Source organism: Chiloscyllium plagiosum, chromosome 34, assembly GCF_004010195.1.
Source record: "Chiloscyllium plagiosum isolate BGI_BamShark_2017 chromosome 34, ASM401019v2, whole genome shotgun sequence".
NCBI classification, from domain to species: domain Eukaryota; kingdom Metazoa; phylum Chordata; class Chondrichthyes; order Orectolobiformes; family Hemiscylliidae; genus Chiloscyllium; species Chiloscyllium plagiosum.
The window spans coordinates 24,128,889-24,148,340 of NC_057743.1; the positions used below are offsets into that span (position 1 = coordinate 24,128,889).

At 39.7% G+C, this 19,452-nt stretch overlaps 1 protein-coding gene across 4 annotated transcripts in view; it reads left to right on the forward strand.

Annotated features, from left to right (window-relative positions):
• Positions 1-19,452, forward strand: part of LOC122540344 (segment polarity protein dishevelled homolog DVL-1-like) — a 125,478-nt gene that overhangs the window by 78,043 nt on the left and 27,983 nt on the right. For 3 of the 4 annotated variants that reach the window (XM_043675922.1, XM_043675923.1, XM_043675924.1), the window contains one exon: positions 19,264-19,396. In XM_043675922.1, coding sequence (XP_043531857.1) covers positions 19,264-19,396 — 133 coding nt within the window. Of the gene's footprint in view, positions 1-14,916; positions 15,181-19,263; positions 19,397-19,452 lie in introns of those variants that run through there. The other variant, XM_043675926.1, reaches the window with a different exon arrangement.

Below are 19,452 nucleotides of genomic sequence, written 5' to 3' on the forward strand. Positions count from 1 at the left end.
CTGACCTCTCCGCCCCCACCCCAGTCTGACCTATCACCCTCACCTTGACCTCTTTCCACCTATCACATTTCCGACGCCCCTCCCCCAAGTCCCTCCTCCCTACCTTTTATCTTAGCCTGCTGGACAAACTTTCCTCATTCCTGAAGAAGGGCTTATGCCCGAAACGTCGATTCTCCTGTTCCCTGGATGCTGCCTGACCTGCTGCGCTTTTCCAGCAACACATTTTCACCTATGCCTCGACTTAACCATTCCAAAGCATTCCTATATAACCTCCGATATTGTACTCTCTATAAACGTGATGTTGTCCAAAGCTCTGCTGCCCCTGCCTAATTCACCCCATTTCTTGTTCATTATCACCCCTATGCTCACTGATCTACAGTGTCTCAGGATTAAGTTGTGCCTTAATTTTAAAACTGTCATCGTTGCTTTCATATTCCTCTATGATCATTCATCTCCACTTCCATAATCTCAGGCCACGGAATACCTGTACTGCTCTAGTTATTGTCTCTTGAATATCCCAAATTTCAATTTTTCAGTTGTAGCTGGGCTCCAAACTCTGGATTTTCCTTCCTAAACGTCACTGCCTCTTTTAAGAAGCTTTTTAAAGCTTACTTCCTTAAATAAACTTTTTGACCATCACTTACTTTACTTTGTCTTCCTCAGTAGTTTTACTATTTTTTTCCAAGTCCTTAAATGTCACTTGTTAAAGACCATACACTGTTAGTTAGCATATTTAGTCAGGTTTCAGGTTCTCTTGCTGAGGTAAAATCCGATCTGATAATCTACAGTTACAGAAGTTGGAACATGCATTTTTGACTTTCAATATATTACTACCTTCTATTTAAATATGTTTATTTTTCTCGCTCTTTCTCACTGATAGTTAATTGTCGATAATTACCACACTAAAAATATTGTAACATATAATCATAGTAATTGTATGTGTGCTGTATCTCCCTCAGCCACCCTCTCTCTTGCATTGATACTGTACATAATATTTTAACATGTAATCATATTGTTACTGAGATTCTGTCAGGTTAATTGCATGTCTCTTTCTACATTTCTGTGTGTACCTCATTTAGCAATTGGCATCACAGAGCAGGAATTGATGTTAAAATACTTTACCTGAGCTTATTTTTGCTTCTTTATGCAGCACCCTCCCTCTGGCCTAGGATTTTTTTTTTTCTATTTAATAGCTATTCCTAGCCTTACTTTATAGATTGTGCTTGTCCCTGAAGCTACTCATTTTGGGCAAGCAGTGGTCATAGAATGGCTGGAAATTAATTGTTCAAAATCCAGGTACTAGAGATTTAACATGAGGGAACTGAGGAGGAGCATTACTATCCAAAGAGGAAGCAAGGTATGGGATAAGGACCATGAAGTGGCCAGTATAAACGGTGCAAAGGATAATGAGTTGGTTTTCCATCATAGACTGTATCGAGGACTGTGGGAAGGCAGAATTTAGAGACATATTGAGAGTACAAGAACAACAAGCTTTTGTATGGTACCTTTAATATACCACAAGGTCCAATGATGCTCTGAGTATTATCAATTAATAAAACACATGTTTCATATTGAACCACAGGAGATGATATCAGGACATTTGCCATAAGCTTGACCAAAGAAAAATGGATTTGTATGAATATCTTAAAGGAGGAGAGAAAGATAAAGAATTAATACATCTGGGAGGTAACAAAGAGATTGAAATCGAGGAAGTTCGTGAGACATGAATTGGAAGTTATTATGAAGGAAATAAAGAAATTAGATTGATCACTGGCCATGGTTCCTGGTGTCCATCTCCTTTTGCTTTTAATGACTAAATATTGTTAATTTTTTCAGATTAAGTATTGATACTGTGTAACCATTTACCTCTAGACCTGCAGTCTGATTCATAAATACTGTGGTGTTGCACAGAGCTGAGAATTACATGAAGAGCCAAGTAAGTTGATTTAGTCAGCTGCTTTCTCTCTCAGTGGACTATAGAGACTTGCAGTCCTATCCTCTCAGTATTCTTTTGTGAAGCAAATGCTTAAGATGAATGCAACTTTTCAGCCCTTTATTAGATGTTTTCCAGAGAGTCATTGTTGATTTCTCTGATAGTGTTTAATGTTAATGTGTTTGACTCGGTTGTCTAATTTTTAACATAGACCAAAAGCAATCACAGGACAGTTTGACCTTAGTTTTCATGCCTCTGTCTGTGTTGAAATGGGGCTGGAGGAATTTAAAAATGTAGATGGGATTCAGTTCTAGAAATGTTGCTCCCCATTTCCATGTATGGGAGTTTTATGGCTCTGGTATAAGTATATGAGTATCAAGTCTGCACGTGGTAACCCTGTTTCCTATTAGAGTTGATGTTTTGACATGTTATTTTTATAGAATCAGGTCCATTTTGTTAGAAAACATTGTAGCATCTCAAAAGAGTTGTGAATCTTGGAAGACTGTGGAGGAGTTGGGAACTTATTGACAGGTAAGTTAAGTGGTGTAGTCAACATCAGTTGGTTGGATGTGTTTTACAGTTCATTTGATGCCTAAATTGCTGTGCCAGAATGCATTTTTTGTGTGAATGTTATAGTCTGGAGCTTTGGATAGTGATAGTAGAGACTCGAACTTTACTTCCATTACATGATTGGCCATGAATTGATTCACTTTTATTCCCTGCTTTTATTTTTATTTGACCTGCTTTGGAAGGATTTGAGGTTGATATTCACTCTGTTTGGCTGCATAATGAACACACATTCCTTGGACAGCATGTTTTTAAGTGATACTCAATCTGGAGCTTCTGGCTCAAAGTCAGGGATTCTACCTACTTTGCCATGAGACCTCCTTAACTAGATGGTCTATGATAAGTTAAATACGTTTTTAATGCAGTGATTGATTATTATACTCACTCTTAAAAAGATAAGTGACAATTAAATTTAACAGAATTCTGTAAATTAGTTTTGGATTACGACATCATATCGATAAAATTCTCCTCTGTGTACAACAGTTTTAAGAATCTGACTGTACTGTGCCACTTGGATACTGAACGTTCTTCTTTTAAAATTCAGCGATCTGCTGAATGTTTTGAGACCTTCTGGTATCCACCATGGCAGAAGTCGTAGGCCTTATAATAAAAATGAGAAGTATTTGAAATGCTCATGAAACAGTCAAAATAAATGAAGTGATGCAAACTCCAGTTGCAAAAATGTAATGAGCTTTTCACACGCCCATAAATCTATCAAAATAAACTGTCACTCAACGTCTGATTCGAAGATATGCAGGTCTCTCAACAGCTCATAAAATGTTAAATCTGACTCAACACACAGTTTCTTTCACAGTTCTATGAAGACCCTCTACAGAACTGAATTTACTAGTAGGTTTGGAGTTCAGCCTTGCATTCCTAATAAGATTCTGTCTCTCAGCTGTACAGCTAAAAGATGAAGAGCTGAATACATTGAAACCTTTCAAACAGGCTGAACAGATGACTATCTGGTTCAACAAATGGCTGACTGTTTTGACAGATTAGCATGAGTTCTGTCCATAATGTATACTAGATAAATGAATGTGGAAGATATTTGGGGTTGTGGAGGTCGCATTTGGGGAGGGGGTGGGGGGGGGGAGCAGATGTGAAAAGTGCATAGGGGAAATGAGAAGCATGGAGGGGATTTGGGAGATAGGAATATACAGATGGCATGGTGGTGAGTAGAGGGTCAGTTGCAAAACTGGACTGATGAACAGAGACAAGTATTCAAGCATAACTGCTTTGGCATCTGCCCTTCCCTGTTCCTGCCTCAGGCTTGCTCACAGATGTCGGGCTGCTGACTTCAGCCAGTCCAGGTGCTCTCTCCTAGGCAAAAAGTAGGATCACAAATTTGGGTACGGGGGTTGTGCAACTTTGGTCATCACCACACAGTTGGTTGCTGAAGCCACATTGGGATGCTGCCTACTGGAAAGAAATATAAATGCAAACATTGTGTGTGAAGTGGGGCTAGTGCTTGAAATGTTGATTGGCAAAAAAGCTAAGTTGAACACTGAGTGCCATTGGAACGCATGCCTGGACCTTCAGCATGAAGGGGTGGAAGTTGCAGGAAGAAAAGGCTGAGAAGCAGTTTCCAAACAGCATTAAGAAAATGAGTCTCAAGAAAATGTAGAAATAAAGCCAGGAGTGGAAGAGTGAAACCTGTTGCTGGCTGAGAGTGAAAACCTTGCGGAAATGTTAAAAATTTATTGGAAGGATTTGTCTTGAGAATTTTAAGAGATGAGGATTTTGATTTGGAATGTTATGCTTGGATCAGGGATTCTATTTAATGAGGGTGACTGGGATGTGGTTTGGTCACGAGACGTCTACTGGGATTGGGTGTGTAGAAATTTTAAGCAGACTGTGCCTATTCATGAAGTTTGTTTTTTTTTTCAGACCGTATTTGATTGCTATTCTGTGTCCTCACAGGGCAAAGGAGAGGTTGTATATGTGTAGAAATTTTAAGCAGACTGTGCCTATTCATGAAGTTTGTTTTTTTTTCAGACCGTATTTGATTGCTATTCTGTGTCCTCACAGGGCAAAGGAGAGGATGTATAGTTAGTTCTCTGCTAAGCATTGTAAAGGTGAGGTTTGAGGGGGTCGGGGTTCCTGCTGATTAATTCTGCTCCTCTGTTCTCAACCTTATTGTTGACTGAGGTCTTAAAACCAAACACAACATTCAAATATTCCATGTCACCTCATTCTAGTTAACAGCTGGTGTTTAATTAAATTAAATTAATAGTGCAGTGAGATTGTATTGAATGTCTTACATCATAATCAGTTGAACAACTCTTCACAAAAAAGCAATGAAATTGTATTAGTGAGGAAAGGCTGATCAACCTGATAATTAAATGGCCCAGAGAGCACACCTTCTTCCCCCCCCCCCCTAAAAAAGAAAACTCACACTGCTAGGGTGTGTGATGAAAAGACACAGTGACAAAATTGTGATAAAGTCTGCAGCAGTGCATTTTCAGTGCTATGATGAATACTGGCTTTCACACCAGTGTCATACATTACATACCCTTGATCTGACCATCTGAAGGGAAACATTACATTTTTCTCACCAAGAAGCCATGTAATTCATATTGTTGATTAGCCAGTGATGTACCATATACATGTGTGTAAAAGTCTGAATTCTGCGATTAAATTTTCAGCCAAAAAATAGAAATTCATCTTTTACGAGTTATATTTTAAAGGGTTGAAATACACCTCCTCCCATTGTCTTATGATCATAAACCTGCTAGGTTGGAGGCTGTTCTTGCCATCCCTGCCCCAGGTGTAATACAAAAGAGATCATAAAGTATTTTTATTATCACATCTTTATAATAATAACTATCATAGAGACATACATTAATTTGTGTGCACTGAGTTTATTAAAATCAAAAGCCACATATACAAATTTCTACAATTTAATTCCATTTACTTCACAGTATAGAGAACACTACTTGTATTAAACATGCCCTGAATGTGTGGGAAAATTCATTAAAATCTACCCTCTTCCTTGAGAATCAAATAATATTCCCAATTTGCTTCATGAATTGAATCACTAATTGATCAACAGCCTCATCTTCTTCAGCAATTATCATCATAAATTATATTTTATAATATCATTCAAAAACCATCATTTGTGCCATGAAATGCATTGAATATCCCACATTTACTGAATGATTTCCATTCTGATTTCATTCCAGACCATTCTACAGCCCATTTATACAGGGTTGGACACTGCTTTCCTCGATGTCTTCTCCAGTTATCCAATAATCCCACTTCTTTCTGATGATACCCTTGAAGGACTTATCTAGAGAGAAATCCAATGGTTGAACAAGACTTTTAGCCCAATGCAATTTCACTGATATGAAATCTAACTTCAACAATGTTATCATTGAAGAATTATCTAAATATGTCTCAGATGAGAGGACATTTTTTCTTTATGTAATCCTTCTGGTCAGAAACCTCAAATTTTCCTCAGCTGTATGTTTAAGTTACCTTTGTGCATCCACCGCTCCATTATTGTGAATGTGGATGACTACTTACTTTGTGAATTGCTATTTTGGCAGTTTTCTCTGGAGGGGCTTGACTGTCCTGTGTTTTATCCCATCGGACACACTCAACAGCACAATGGCAAATCTACAGTCTTCATGGCAGTTATCTTCAGTAACATTATTTTCCCTCTGACGTTGCTCACCACTTGAATGGCTGCATGTCCCAATTCGTGGGAGTCTCATCATGTTCCCAATGTTACTCCTGATATGGGCACTTTTATACATGGGACCAATCGGTTAAGGACTAATAAAGGACAATTGATTCCAGCTTCTCCTCAGACAAGAGGGGCACGGGAACTCAAACCCATTGAGAAGTCCTCTTATGTATTAAAGTATATGCTGTTTACATGTTATGTGGTGTAATGTGTAGTTACAGCTATTTTTTCTTTGTGTAAAGTGTACAATTAAATTGCCTGAACAATGGCATCGGTGTTGAGTGACTGAGTGAAGCTGGTTTGACCCCTAGTCGACCAGTGTAGAATAAATCTAAACAGAAGTTGTTTGATTACAATTTTCTGAAGTGTTCCGTCCCCTTTGTTCAGTGACCTTTGCCAGTGTTGGTGAAAGTGGAGGACGTCTGTACCATCTGATAACATACCTTTTCCAGCTGTATGAATGTCCTGAGGGGCTTTTTGTGAAGCAAGTAACTAAGGACGGTTGGAGTTGACTTCTCTGCTGACTCTGAACAAAGCCCCAGGAGCTTGTTGTCAACAATTGTGCCAGATCACATACTGGAATGGGTGACATTTAGGAGTTGTTTTTAAATATTTATGGACAAAAATGATCAGGTTACAAACAGTAAAGGAACCAATTGGCTTATTTGGCCCCTTGGTTTGGGTGTGGGACTCCTGGTACCTCAAAAACAGGAAATTGTACCTTTTTTTGTGTTTGGATATCCTCTGGCAATCCCTTATAGTTCCCTTCAACTTAAAAGTTGCTAGATGTGTTGAGCAGTGCACTGCTAAATGCAGTATTTTCTCATTCTTTCTCTTCTTTGCTCCTCCACCCTGTTTGAGAGGACTCACCTCTAAGAGTCAGACATGGTGTATCCTTTTCTTGCTCTGTAATTAGGAGCTCACTGTTGGTATAATGCTGCTGTCAGTGTTCCAAAGAAAAAAAGGATAGTTTTGCTTAGAGGCAATTTATCCATGAGGATGGCCGAGGTCAGCTTTAATCACAGATGGGCATTAGGTTGAGGAGATGTTATGTACAAACTAAAGCAGCGTGATTGTATAGAAGGGGAGCTGGGACCAATTGTCCTTTATTAGTCCTTAACCGATTAGTCCCATGTACAAAAGTGCCCATCTCTGGAGTAGTGCTCACCATGGTCACTGTTTGATCATTTGTGATAAAGCAGATTAAAGAAGGAACACTTTTTAATAGAAAGTCAGAATGCAATTGTTTCTTGCCTGCACATAATCACTGAAAGGTAAGTCGATCAAACTTATTGAACTCCTTAATTAAAATAGAAATTGCTGGAGAAGCTCAGCAGGTGTGGCAGCATCTATGCAGAGAGAGCAAAGTTAATGTTTTGAGTTTAATGACCCTTCTTCAGAATTATGAATTCTTTGCTATCCTTCAATCCATGGGCATTAAATAACATTATATGGTCTGTTTAATGTGATGAAATATTCCAAAATAATTTGCATAAACAAATGAGACAAAATTTGACATCAGACCACATATATTATTTGGGCATAGCTTGGAAAATGTTTGGCTTTTAAAGAGCACCTTAACAGAGGCAAGAACATTTAGCTGAGATGGGGTCTAAAACTGGCTTTGATCCCAGAACTATCTGAGCCAACAGGATACACTGAGTTGAATATTTACTCTTTCAACTGTTGGGCAAAACTCTTTTTCATCCAAAAGACCAAGCAATGCACACTTGTTCATAGGTTGGAAAGGGTGTTTTACTGTCAAGGTCAGTATACCATGGAACTGAGAAGTTGTCATCAGGAATTTAGTGCAACATTTGATTAGGAAATCATTATAAAAGGAAGTGCTTATTGCTGGGATGGTGGAAGAGATGGAATGTAAAGTCTGATCAGCCTGATGGCTAATCCCAAAGGATCCCTGAGTCAACAAGACAAGTCTTCATCAAGGAACTTTCAATACTAGTGACAGTTTGCTGAAAAGATTAGAGTAGAGAGCATGCTTATTCTGACTACATACAGTACAATGTCAGAAGTCACACGACATCAGGTTATAGACCAACAGGTTTATTTGAAATCACAAGCTTTCGGAGCACTGCTCATTCATCAGGTGATGTGACTTATTGTATAATGTTAATAAAGTAAATATTTGAAGTAGAATAAAGTAACAGCATCATTCCCGTAGGATTCAGTGGCTATAGCATAAATGCCTTCACAATACCTCCGATTGTGGCCCTGGTATCAGCCACATTAAACCTGCAGCAGTTAGAAGGAGGGGAGAATCACTGCAGCACTTACAGTTTAACAATCAATTCCTTAAATCTCAATCCTTTTCAGCCTAGGTCACTGTGTCCTGAGTGAGACTGAGCATCACCTCTTATTTTTCCTAGTTCCTGAAATTCCTTTTCTGGCTCTGTTCTTCATATGAGCCTGCAATGCAGATTAAATCTTCTCATGTATGCTTTGTGCATTTAGATAATGTGCCTTACATTTCATCATATTTGCACCTATTCCTCACATGGTTCTTATTCACTGATGCAGTTACTGTCAAAAGACAAGTGTAATAAGAGAAGATCCTGTTAAATAGTGTGTGTAACTAGTTGGCTTTATTGAAATCACATGGTTGCCATGATTTCAATGTAAAACAAATTCAGCTGTGTGCTAATTTTACTGTGCTAGTTATTATCAAGTTAATGTTATCCAATTAAGGACCTGTTATTCTCGCTGCAGATGCTGCCAGATCTACTGGGTTTCTGCAGCACTCTTTTTGTTTCAGACTTTCAGTATCCTAACGTTAGTCAGGGTGAGTTAAATATTGATCTGCTTAATACTCATTATTAAATTAAAGCATTATTATGCTAATGCATCACTAGTTCATACCAATTATTATCCAGTTCTAATCATATACAATTTCATGCTAGTTATTATACAGTTATGTGGTTCTCCGTTTTGTGGTTATCAATGTGGCAAATGACATCCTATATGACTGTGACAAAGGTCCCTCCTCTTCTCAATTTATCAACAGACTTTGACAAATTTGAGCACACAGGCCTCCTTCAAAATATGTCCACTAAAATTTGATTGAGTGGGACTGCTCTCATTTTTATCTATTTAACCATAGCCAGATTATCACTTGTAATGACTTCTCTCTTTCTGCTGCACTGTCACATCTGGTAATGCCCAAAGATCAATCCTTGCCCCTACCTATTTTTAATCGACATCTACTCTCTTGGTTATAAATAACTTTGTTATTTTTACAGATGACACCCAGCTTTATCTCAACACCATCTTTTTTCAATTCCTGTATTGTTGTTAAATTAACAGACCACTCTTCTCCTATCTAGTACAGGATAAAAAGACGTTTCTTCCAATGAAATATTAGGGGGACTGAACCCATTGTTGTCGTGTCTGTTCCAGTCCCTAGTTACTGACACTATCCTCTTTGCTGGCACCAGTCTGTATTTAAACCAGTCTGTTTCCAACCATGGTGTAACACATGATGTAAGATGAGTTTCTAATCACATACAGGATGACCCCCGTATCCGCAGTTTCAGTTACCCGCAGTTTACCATGGCCCGAACATACTACAGGGAGCCTTCTGGAACCAGGGAGCTGCTGGAAAGGTAGCTTTCCCATTTAAGTAAATGGGTTAGCTCCTGTCCGTGGTTTGAGCTTCTGCGGTAGGTCTTGGAATGTATCCCCCACGGGTACATGGGGGAACTACTGTATTGTGCCATGACTATGACCTCCTATTTATGCCTCTGTATCATGCACCACCTTCACACTTGTATCAGCTTATCTGCTGCAGAAGCTCTCATTCCTGTTTTCATCACTACCAGACAATTATTTCAACATAGTCTCAGCTTGTTTCCCTGCGTAAACTTGAGATCAATCAAATCCCTGCTGCTTTTGTCTTGCCTTGCACTATGTCCTGTTTGCCCATCACCTCTGCTTATCAAACTACACCGGCTCCTGGTCAAGCAGCATCTTGATTTTAAAATTCTCATTCTTGTTTTTAGGTCTCTGTGGCCTCATCTTCTATATCCCTATAATCTCCTGCAGCCCACAACTATCTGAGATAGCCGTACTGCTCTAATTCTTACCGCTCGATCTTCCCTGACTTTAAGCACTACAATATTGCCTTCAGTGTCTGAGTGGTCAGGTCTGGAATACTCTCCCTACCTTTCTCTACCTCTCTATTGTTGTCTTTCTTTAAGACACTCCTTAAACCAATCTCTGTGTCTAAGCTTCTGGTCATCTGACCTAATATCATCATATGTGCCTCAGAATCATATTCTGTTTTATAATATTTCTGTGAAGCATATGGTGATTTTTCTATTGCATTAAAGGCACTGTATTGATGTAAGTTACTTATCCCTTTTGATATTTTGAATATTTACACTTTCAGAAATCTCCTGTCACTGTTCTATAATGTTGAATATATAGAGTGGCAGAGTTTGCAGGTCTTACACAAGGATCAATCTGTGTCCATCAGCAATGATCAAACACTAGCAATTCCTTGGTGTCTGAGGAAGTGCTTTCTCTCTCACGCACACACACAAATACTCAGCTTGAGGCCATATTCAGTACTCTTAATGGCAGCATTTTACTTTCAACTTTTCTTTTTATTGGGATCATGTAGGGAGAGATTGATGGGAGTGCAGATGGTTCATCTGTCAACTGAAGAACTCTTGTTTGTAGTAAATATGCTAAGAAATACAAAATCCTGTACTAAACTGGTTGTAAGGGCTCTCAGAAATCTGGTTTTGGGCTGGGAATTGATGAGAAAGTAGCACAGATTGGATGTGGGAAATAGATGGAGAGGGAAATCAGCTGCCTGTTTTACACTCTCCCAGTTTTTCTTCCCTGTTAAATTTGGTACCTAAGATTAATTTCAAGTCCCAGATGTTCAGATTATCAATGAGATTCAGTGCAAATTAATGTGTATGTTAAAATTGAATTCTTGAGAGCTGTTAATGTAAATCAGATTTTATGAACTGAAACAATGCAAAATGCCATTTTTATCCACTTGGGTTTGAAGGAAGGTCTTCACTCTCTTTGAATGGCACAGTGATTCTTCTGTCATGTGAGGAATGCAACAGCAGGTGTTTTATTACAAACTATTTTAAAATGCAGAAAGAAATTCTTAAAACCAAGGAAAAGAAGTTTGGGTAGGAACTGATATTGATGAAATGTCTGGATCGAAGGTTAATTAAAGGCGCCATTCTTTTGTCAGACTGCAGTTTTCACAGTTCATTTGCATCTAGGTATGGAATGTAGGTATCAATAGCAATGCCAGCATTTATGCCATCAACAAATGGTGGTGAGCTGCCTCCTTGAACTGCTGTAGTTCTTGTGGTGAGGCACACCTGAGGGAGGGAGTTCCAAGGTTTTCACCCAGCAGCAGTGAAGAAATAGCAATATATTTTCAAGTCAGGCTGGCTTGTGAATGGAAAGGACCCTGGAGGTGATAGTCATCATTTTTGTGCCAGATACCCTTGTTCTCTAAATGGTAAGAGTTATGGTTCTGAAAGGTGTAGTCCTAGCAGTTTTGGCAGTTGCTGGCAGTGCATCTTATAGCTGGTAGCACCACTGCACATAGTGATAACAATGGAAGGGTAAATGTTTCAGCTTGCTAATTGCAACCAAACAACTAACTTTCCAGTCACTGATTACACTAAGAAATACGAAGGGATTTAGCCTGGAATAGTGCATCAAGTGAACTGCAACCAGGTTGGGAAGAGCTGCTGCCTAAAATTAATCAAGCAATATTATATGTTACCATCTTCCAGAGTGATATGACGATCCGGGAATGGCCTGGTCTCTTTAATATGCATGCAGATATTCATCATTCCAAAGAACGCAGAACAATATAGCACAGGTTTAGGCCTTTCCATACCAAAACTGTCTTCACTTACAGGATCTGTATCCCTCCATTCCCTTCCTGTTCATGTATTCGTCCAGGTGTTCTTGAGTGCTGCTATTGTATCTGCTTTCACCACCTCTTCTGGCAGCACGTTCCAGGCAGTCATCACCCTTTGTGTGAAAAAGTTGCCTCACACATCTCTTTTAAACCCACCCCCCCCCCCCCCCCCCCAGCCTGTGTCCCTAGTAATTGACCCATCCGATCTTATTGAGAAAGGTAATATTACATAAGTGTTGCTCCGTCACAGTGGGGAGTATTAAGGGAGTTGGAGGTTTTTTTTTGGATTAAACATTATACTGAGGCCCTGTCTGTGTTCTTGGGTTGACATTTAACAAAAAACCAAGTGTGTTTTCTGAGCAAATCCCAGGTTCAGTTCCTCATCTGTACTGAATTAGATAATTGAAGCTGGGCCTCCGACCCCTGCATTTAGCCTCTTCACCCCTGTATGACTGAGGGGAAAATCCCTCTGGATTCCATCTGCTCATTGGTGATTTTCTGCAGGAAAGTGTATTGATGCAGGGATTTGTTAAGGAGAGGATCAAACTTCAGTATGATGTCTTGATTTTGGAATAGTCTGCCTGTTCTCAACTTATAACCTCACACAGAAAAATGCACTATTGACGAGAGTCCGCTCCATCAGGAAAGGATGGAATCTGAACCTAGTAAACTGATTTCCTTGTGAAAGTCAGCACTTCAGGAAAGAAGCAGAAAAAAGTTGAGCAATATAAAAAGTAAAATTTTGAAATCAAAACAACACAAATTAGAATATGACCTTGGAATAAACAAAAAATAGGCTGTGGCAGGGAGGGGGTTAACTCCAAAGCTGGGGAGAATGGTACCCGTTGATACAAAATGGTGCTTCAGTTTCGGTTGCCGCTCATTCAGTCCTTCATAATAATAAGGTGCCTGAGGCAGGCATTGACGGTCTACAGAAGGGGGAAGAGCGAGAGAGGCGGGGAGGGGAGGGGGGATAATTTGCATGTGCTGTTGCTATTGGATTCTTGTCGACTGTTGCGACTACCCCTCACTGCCTGAAAAACAGAAGATCTCTGTCAGTGGAATAGTCTCATTGTATCACAGGTACATAAGCTGCTGCAGACGCAGTTCTGAATACTGTGTATAAATTAGCATGCTTAACTCTTGCTCGCATCTCTGGGAAGTTGCTGTGCTTCTTTACAGTAAGTAATTTATTATCTAATCTAGGGTGTTTCAATGACTGTTTCTGCGTTAATATTATTAGCTATTAAAATGTGCTCATCAGTAGGTATCATGTTGCCAGGCTCTGTACCTGTGCACAGCTAGCCTTTATGGCCTCTGTTGCTCCCAAAATTAGTGGTTTTCTGCATAACTTAAGCAGAACCCTGCTGTTAAACTGTCAATTGTTTATCGATTCACTATATCACTGCTGTTCCTGGGATTCGGCAGAGTATGTTAAGAGTCAATTTTCTGCATCCAGCTACTGATGTGGGGGGATTATTTAAAGTGAATTGTTAAGTCACAAATTTAAAATCTTTCACTGGGGTTCTGACTGACTCTGACACTACTCCTGTGCCAGCCATTGCCTCTGGCTGATGATGCATCAGCTGGATGTCAAAGAACTTCAAGATTGGCCACTATCATGTTCTACCACTGAATCAATGGGTAATTTTATTTTGATAATGTATCATTTACAAACTGTCCACTGTTAAAAACAAAAATCTGAGGGGAAGGCAAGAGAAAATCACCGAATGATTGCAGACACTGAGTAGGATGCAATGCTGAATTATATTTCATACAACAAAGAAGTCGGGTTACTACCAATTCACACATTTACCAGATAATCACCAACTCCCTAGTTACCTAGAATATCACTGCTCAGTATTACCTTTATTAAGCATACCATCATTGCTATCTGTCAGTAGTAATACAGGTTAACACAATGTAAGATCAAATGAATTAGCTGCAGGTATGCAAAAAAAACTTGTGATGGTCAAACTCAATCATTCTCATTTCTAAAGAGAAATATGTTCAACTCCTAGAAGTTGGGTTTTGGCAGCAAACTGGTTGCTCAGATGCATTGGCACAGTGTGACTTGCATGCCTCCTCCACATCTGTGAACACCAGGGGAGGGAGTAGGTATCAGGGCACCTGGCCTACCATTTCCTTTACATCTTCAGCCCCCATTACTTGGCTGATTTTGAGGTTGCTGTCGTTGTGGGGTTGACCTCCATCTAACCCAAATCATAAATTGTTTTCACTTTCATTCTTGTGGATAGTTTGATACTTTGTGTAAGGTAATCTTCCTGGCATTGTGCAACATGTGCCGTTAGAACTGCATCCCAGTAGCTGGGAGCATTATCTCACCACATAGTGTGATACTGTGTCTCACAGACCAGCAAGCTTCCAGCTATCATTCCACCAGTCAGCTAAGGGAGAACTTTGATGCTACAATTGATCTCAGAGTCCCTGGATTAGAAAGGGGTAAATCAGCCAGTGTTGCTGCTGTCAAATACACCCCAATCTGTCAGCATGTTTTTGTGAGTGTTCTACTTTGTTGCATAAGAGGGGCAAGTTCCAATTCAGGGACATACGCAAGGTGAGTTGTAGATGCAGAGTGTGGAAATAATGATGTAACTTTCCCACAGATTGTGGCTGTCACCATTCAAGGGCCAGCATACATCTACGGTGTGGCAAATGATGCCCAACGGAATCTTTCAAAGGAACAGCAGATTTACCACTTTTCCCTGAATTGCCTTGGATTTGCTGTGGATCTATTTTGCCTTCTGTCCCAGTAGCATATTTCTGTATTGTGCATATGGGAATACAGGTGACCTATCGCTTCAAGGATTACGCCACACTTGGAACAGGAGGACTGTAGCTCCCTCGTTTGCTTGGTACAAGGACGAGTTCTGATACCAGCAATGGTTACGTCTAGGTTCTGGCAGTGCTTTGGAAGAAACCGACAGAGACCAGATTCCACACAATGCTCTTCTCAACTGAATCGGTGCTTCCAATCTGGACGCTCTCTATTGAAACCACTGCAGCCATTGCGATGCTTTCCTGAGCCACCACCCCGGGTTTATCAGTGTAGGTATAAAATGGCTGAAGAAATATATGGCATCAACCATGACCCACTCTAGTGTGGATCCTGTCTAAATTGTACAAGAGTAAACCAGCTATTGGCACTCAGCACCAACTTGAACAAGGGAGGATGGATTGGCCCATTGTTATCCTAGTTGTGCTCCTTTATTCAATTATTGCAAAACAAGCAAAGCTGTATTTATATTTGAACAATTTGCAATCTGTCCAACCTCTAAAGATAAAAAATATGAAATACCTCACAAAGTGACACAGAGCCCCATTTCCAACTCCTCCACACTTAGCTTAATTCCCTTCCTCCACTCTTCACTCACCCTTGCCTGTTCCCTTATCCTGGCCTCTTCCCTCAACCTTGCCCCATCCCACTTCGACCCACTCTCACCTTAATCCTATTCCCATCCATGCCTCAATCTCATTTTACCCCTACCAAATCTCAAGTTAATGTATCCCAGCCTCCCTCCTTGTCACTAAGTCAGCTGGCTTCTGCAAGCAGGCCTGAATTTCCTGTTCCACACCCTGCTCTGATTTCCTCTCTAGCACTGAGTACAACTTCACAGGCTTCATTTGCTTTACCATCAGTGTCAACTTCATACGTGCCTGTCTATGGAGTGAGGTGTCACTATTAAGTAATCATAACTGAACCATGTACTGTCTTCAAATGGCTGATTTCTTTCTCCTTCCTAACCTCATGGTGCTGAGGTCAATGACTGTCACCCTGGAGCTAATTTATTCTACTCAAAGTGGGGATGGAACTGAATATTTTGCGGTCTGTCAATCTAAGCTACAAATATATCAGGGAGCTGAGAAACCTGTGAATTTACTAATGCTTGACTCTAGCATCAATAAACATTGGAGTCCCTTACATGTTCAATGTTCAAGCCCTTCATAAAGAAGAGAGATTACAAAGCAATTGTCACTGGTCAGTTTTAATTAGGTGGCTATATGTACTTCAGTGTGGAATCAGTATGAATTGCAGCAGTCATAGGCACTGAGGTTTATTCTCGCCACCTGTCTAAATTGGAGTGGGCAGACAGTGGGAAACTTAAGAATATTTGCTCTGTTGATGGAAAAAAACTGCTTATATCCGAGCAGGATTGGCAAGTTAGTTCTGTTTTAAGGAGACAGCCTTTCTTGATATTAATATTGAGACATTATTTGGCTCCATATGTCTGTACTACTACCAACTTTGCTCTGAATCTACAATAGGCTAATGTAAATGTGGATCATGCTATCACAAGGAGTACAGACAAATCGTGTTGTGCATTCAAAGGAAATCTAAATAAACTCATGATGGAGGAAGAAGTAGAAGACTATGCTAATGCAGCATAACCACTGGCATAGGTTAAATGAATAGTCTTTCTCAGTCATGTAAGTATAGTGTGATAGATTATTGATTTTAGACTTATCATGAGGCAGAAATGCAATCAGTGATATATGTTCTCAGGCTATCACCTTAACAGCTCTTTTGCACACACTAACTGATGGCTTCATGCCTAGGTATACCTAGATTGATGCCTGTGCTGATATTATGTTCTAGTTTGGGTACACTGGATATAATAACTGGTGCCAAGGATGACACTCTTTATTGGTTCTGCCTAGTCTGGTGTGATACTGAGCCTAGCGGTACTGACAGACTGGGTATCACAGGAAATTTGTGCAGTTGCTCAGCCTTCAGTCACATGGTTTGCAAAAACAGAATCCAGCAAAAGTGAAAACGATTGCCAACGGAGCCAAGAAGCATTTCATTTATTAGCTAAGTGACAACATTAGGGAGGTAAGAAAGCCAAGCTGTTGTGCTTTCTAAAATTTTAGGAAATGTCCCAAGTCCCACATTTCCCAGGTCTTCATTCACAAATTCCTTCTCGTGAGTACAAGAGATTTTTGGACCCTCATTCTCCATCCTTTCCGATACAATATTGGGTCCTTTTGCAGCAAAGTATGTGATTGGGCTTCCAGCAGTTTTTGAGACCAAGTCCCAATAGAGTCCAGCCAGAGTGAGGATCTACTGGTACTCAGTGTGATAGGGTAGAGCATGTGACCATCACCATGGGAAACATTGACACCAGATGTTAAGTGCCAGCTATGAGCGGAAATCCTGGTTAAAAGGAGAGGAGAGATCTGATGTGTTTGTAGCTACACATTACTTCTTCCCATGATGCTGCTGTTCAGTACAACTTCCCCATTACTCCCGTTCTCTCTTTCCTTGCTGTTGTTCTTATCCCTGTTCCCATTCCCCCCCACACTGCTCAAACATTTATTTAGTGTGTACTTGAACCTTTATAATTCTCTGAAATGTCACCTCATGAGTTTTTGTCAGTCTTTGGAAAGATACAACAGCATATGAGCTACTATATAGACAAACATAGATGAGTGTGAGCTGTTGCATTTTGACAGCAGGAATATGAAAGTCACACATTCCTTGAAAAGTAAGTATCTAAATGGAACAGAAGGATAGAAAAATCTTTGAAAATAGTGATCACAGTTAATAAATCCATTAAAACATATATAAACGCTAGCAATTATTTCTAGAGGTTTGAATTGAAAAACAGACAATTTATATTAAATGACTTGAATTTTAGTTTGACTATACTTGAAGTACTGTGAACAATTTCTGTTTTTAATATTATTAAAAGGATATTAAGACAATGGAAAAGGTACAAAAACATTTGCTAGAATGAGACCAAAACTGAGAAGATGTAAACAGGAAAGCCAAAAAAGATTTTTCTTTTCTGAGGTGTGACCAGAGAGGGGCCTTCAAGGTAATGAAAGAGATTAATCGGTGCAAAGATGATGTTTCTGCCTGCAGGTTTGTCAGATCTAAGAGCCATCCCTATAAGATAATCTTATTAGGGAATTCAATGAAAGTTACTTTCTCTAAAGAATGGTTCAAATGTTGCACTCAAAATCACAGAAGAAAACTGGTCAGGCTTTCATTTCTGTCCCACCTGTCCAAATAAGCAATTCACTAGGGCCGTTCTCCTATCTTAATAGTCCAGTGGCATCTTGAATTCCATGATGATACCTGCCTATATCACACTGTCAGACAGCATATCCCACAAAAGATTGGTTGTAGTGACTAGTGTGTATGGGGAATGTAGATAAGCACATGAGGGAGAATATATTAGAAGAATGTCTTGATCAAGGTTAGATGGAAAAGGGTGAGAGGAGGCTTATGAGGAGTATAAACACTGGACCTTTGCACTTGTGTTGTATGTAGGGTGTTGTGGACCTGACCATTTCCCCTCAAAATATATTAAGAAGGTAGTCTAGTCTGTAACTACTCATTTTAAAAGTAAGTGTATGGCATTGTATTCCAGATGCAATTTGATTGGTCAAACTACCAGTTTGAAACTAAATGCACTTTATTCATACACTATAATTAAAATACAGACAAAATAAAAAGAAAAGATTGGGTTAACTGTAACTATCAAAATGCTTAACAAAATAATATATATTAATTACTACTAATTAATGTTTCAATAGAGTAACACCCCATAAACACGCCCTTGGCAAAAGTTAATTCAGTAAAATAGATTATCTCACATGCGATTCTAGCAGCAGGAAGAGAACCAGAGCTTTTAACTGTAACAGAGAGAGAAATAGGAGCTTCTACATCCAGCTTCCAGACCCCAGCAACTGTTACTGAAGGCTAAAACTAAACAAAAAATCCTCGTTCTGTGGGTGTTTGAGCCCCACCCATTCAGGCTGTTTCTAGAATTTTCAAAAAGAAAATCTAAGGCTTGCAAACTGTTTACTTTGCTGGCTTTGGAACAGATTGCTCAGCCACCTCTGTCTCAACCTTTCTTCATTTAAAAGAAACCAGGGCAAAATACAGCTCTTAAAGCCATACTACCGTCACCCAGCATTTGTAGGGCCTTTGAGCATCTCCAATGAACTCATTTAGTCAATAGCTGGTAATGGGCGAAATACTCGATACTGATTAGCAGTCTACTCCTCTTGATGGACTTTTTGGATGTTATTTCACTGAAATGCTTGATACTGTCTTAGAATAAGTGAAAATTATTGATGGACATTATTGAGCCTACTAACACCATGGCACTTCTCCCACAGTTCCACGAGTAAATGGACATACTAAAACAGATCGGCATCGCAATGCAGGTGGCTATGAGAGTGCTTCCACAGTGATGAGCAGCGAGCTGGACTCGAGCAGCTTCATTGACTCAGATGATGACAACACCAGCAGGTAGGAGCAAAGGTGATGTAGGAGCATGTAGCAGAACAAACAAAATATGTTATACG